At 40.8% G+C, this 3,345-nt stretch overlaps 1 protein-coding gene across 4 annotated transcripts in view; it reads right to left on the bottom strand.

The window, feature by feature from the left end:
* Positions 1-408: 408 nt before the first annotated feature.
* Positions 409-3,345, bottom strand: part of LOC107093074 — a 28,157-nt gene continuing 25,220 nt past the window's right edge. For all 4 annotated transcript variants that reach the window (XM_015387893.1, XM_015387894.1, XM_015387896.1 and 1 more), the window contains one exon: positions 409-1,301. In XM_015387893.1, coding sequence (XP_015243379.1) covers positions 772-1,301 — 530 coding nt within the window. In that variant the 3' untranslated portion in view covers positions 409-771. The remainder of the gene's footprint in view (positions 1,302-3,345) is intronic.

The following is a 3,345-nucleotide window of genomic DNA, read 5'->3' as shown; positions in this document are numbered from 1 at the left end:
ATCCATCCATCCATCCATCCAGCTGTTCATCCATCCATCCATCCATCCATCCATCCATCCATCCATCCATCTATCTATCATCATCCATCCATCCATCCATCCAGCTGTTCATCCATCCATCCATCCATCCATCATCATCCATCCATCCATCCATCCATCCATCCATCCATCATCATCCATCCATCCATCCATCCATCCATCCATCCATCCATCCATCCATCCATCCATCCATCCATCCATCCATCCATGAAATGGATGCCTTAAATCTAAATTGTTTTAACTTTTTACCACTTTCATGTTCCACATTCAGGTTTTAAGTTAATCCATATTAAAGTTCATATTAATCACTGCCATTCGGTTTTATAATTTAATATGCAATCTTTCAAACCTTAAGAAGCAGAACTCCACCAAAGAAACATAACAAAAAAAAAATCTCTGCATTTCTTTTATATCTTTTATACAATCATCTCTGCTCCATCTATTATAAAAAAGATGTTAGAAAACAGCCTTAGTCAAATTAATTAGTTATGTATTGATGGCATTTATGCAATGTTTACTATGCTCATGCTTTATACATTTTCTAAACATAACTTAGATGGCAGCTTACAAAGGGCAGCTGAAACGCCTTGAGAAGACCAGTAAATGACCAGTTAACAGGTTGCAGAGGAATTAGCTATTAATTACTACTAAATAAGGATGACAAACCAGGAGAATATGTGCAGGAGTCAGAAAATGAGGAGTTAAAAAAGTCTGTCCCTTTTTCTTGTGATTTTATGCCACATCATCATAGTCCTCCTCATCCTCTGCACCGATGTCATCATAGTCCTCAGTAGAAGCGGTGGAGATGTTGTCCCTTCCTCCCTCGGTTGGTGGAGGTGGGAATACCTCTTCATCCTCCACCTTTACATAGTCTGACTGCTGGTCCATGCTCTCCTCGTACTCATTCTGATCAGCAAGGTTTTCATAGCTCTGAGCCAGTGAACTGCTGCATTTCATATTTGAATCCTCACAGAGGGTGGGAGGAGCAAAACTCTGTGTCTCATCCTCCACCTTCACATAGTCCGGCTGTTGATCTGTGCTCTCTTCGTAGTCATTTTCCTCTGCCAGATTCTCGTAGCTCTGACCGGCTGATATATTAGAATTGCTGTTTGGAAGATTGCAGGTTGGAGGAGGACGGAAGGTCCCTGTATTGTCCTGTACCTTCACAGTGTCCAGCTTCTGGTCCAAGGCCTCCTCATAGTCATGATCACTCTGGTCATCTCCCTCTTGTCCTTCAGCCAGATTCTCATAACTCTGAGCCTCTGTAAAAGTAAAGTTTCCTTTTAAACTGTTTGTCATCAACTGTGGAAAAACAACCTGAAACACTTTACCTAATAACTAACACCTCTTTCCGAGTTGCTGGTGAAGATTCTAAGTCATCAAGGCCATACTCATTCCAAAATAGTTAAAAAACAATCCACTGGATTTTGTTTCTAAGTTTAAAGATGTTTTGCTTCCCATCCAGGAAGCTTTTTCAATGCAGCTATTGAGTTGATCCGTTCTGCTATGATCGCAACCCCAACCCCTTTACCGGGGAACAGAAGACCTCGCCTGTTCAATTAGGCCAACATTTCCATTTAACAACCTCCTTTCAGAGACATATCCTATTTCTCAATTGACAAGAACGCAGGTGCGGACTCGTGTCGTTGCCAGGTCTGTTCTGGAGAAGAACACAGGAAATTGTGGACTCGGGGAGAACGGGAGCATGCAGCATAAATCTGGATCAATTGGAACAGAAACGCACTGATGACATCACCACACGCTCTGCTCGTCTGGAGCTGCATCTCACCTCCTGTCATTAATAGTCTTTTTAGATAATAATAAATTCTTATTTTTTTCATTTATTGGGGGAATAATAATTAACACAGTCAGATAAACACAAATCAAATGAACATTTTGCCAAATAAAACAATAAAATCTCCATCAGACCCAGAGGTCCTTCACACACGGCTATGCAGAGAGAGGGCTGCTGCGGTTAGCCCTGGCTGCCGTTAGCCTCGGAGGTCCGCTTGTTGCTGCAGTCCTCTCAACTTTGGATTTTTTTTTTTTTATTATGCATTAAATCGGTAGATGGGCCATATGGTGACGTTTTAAAGTATAATGTTCTCATCTCAAATGATCTTAAAATGTAGTTTTATTGAACAACGGCAACAGAAAAGACAACTTTTAACTTAATACTCTGAGCTCTGTGAGCGCTAACCTGGAAGCTGCTGCTGCCGCAGTGCATGCTGGGACAGCTGTTAATCTCAAGAATGGACAAGTCTGCTCTGATGCATGCTGGGTAAAGAGGGACTTTGAAATTGTTCCTTCTTGGTCTTCTTGTTCTTGTGAATTAGAAGAGTACTAGGGCTGAGGCTGATGTCGTTTCATGAGTACATGAGAACGCATGAGTTCACAGACCTAGAAACGGCCATAGGGCAATATGGGGCATTGCAGGCTAACAAAAGAAGCCAAACGACCCCCATTCCAAAGGGGTGGACCTGTTCGTCCGTTTCAATTTGCACGTTTTCTAAACAAAAACAAGGCTTTGTTGGGCTACTCTATAAAGAAATGAGTTGAAAAAGCTTCCTGAAACTTGGAAACAAACTCCAGTAGATTGTTATTATTTATTTATTTTTTTTTACTTTTTTGGAACTCTTACTGAGCTGTAATGAGGAGATCTTTCTTAAGAGCATCCTACTAGAAGTATTAGGAGTAAAATGCCATGCCATGAAAAGAAATACATCATGGGCAAATAGACAAGTACCAAAACTCTTTATCCCAGTTCAGTGTCCAGTTCCAAGTCTCTAACATTCATCTCTAAGCCTGAATCCAAACCTGGATTGCTTGTGCTCAGAGCTAAATCAGAATATGTACATTAATAGTCATCATCTTTCAATCTTAACATTGATCATTAATCCTTTCAACATTTAGTTGGCCATCTAAGGAAAACCAGTTAATTGCATCGACTCCTTGAGTCTCTGCAATCCCTCACACTAAGCATGCTTGTAGCGACAGTAGAGAGGAAAAACTCCCTTTTAACAGGAAGAAACCTCCAGCAGAACCAGGCTATGTGTGAACGGCCATCTGCTGAGGCTTCAAGGAGACAGAAGTAGAGATACAGCTATTGACATGAATAATATAAGTTTTTTGGCACTTGGGCCCGGCAGAAGACTTTATGCTGAGAATCAACATTCACTTCAATGTGTAACCTAGAAAATGGGTTGGAATAGTAGTATAAACTGGCATTAACTTTTGATGTCCCAACCCTGTACCGATTATATATTTTTCATCCTCCATTTGAATGATTAATTCCTGCATATCTCT

The sequence above is a fragment of the Cyprinodon variegatus genome, unplaced genomic scaffold, assembly GCF_000732505.1.
Source record: "Cyprinodon variegatus isolate N-32 unplaced genomic scaffold, C_variegatus-1.0 Scaffold406, whole genome shotgun sequence".
NCBI classification, from domain to species: Eukaryota; Metazoa; Chordata; class Actinopteri; order Cyprinodontiformes; family Cyprinodontidae; genus Cyprinodon; species Cyprinodon variegatus.
This window is presented reverse-complemented; position numbering and strand designations above follow the sequence as displayed.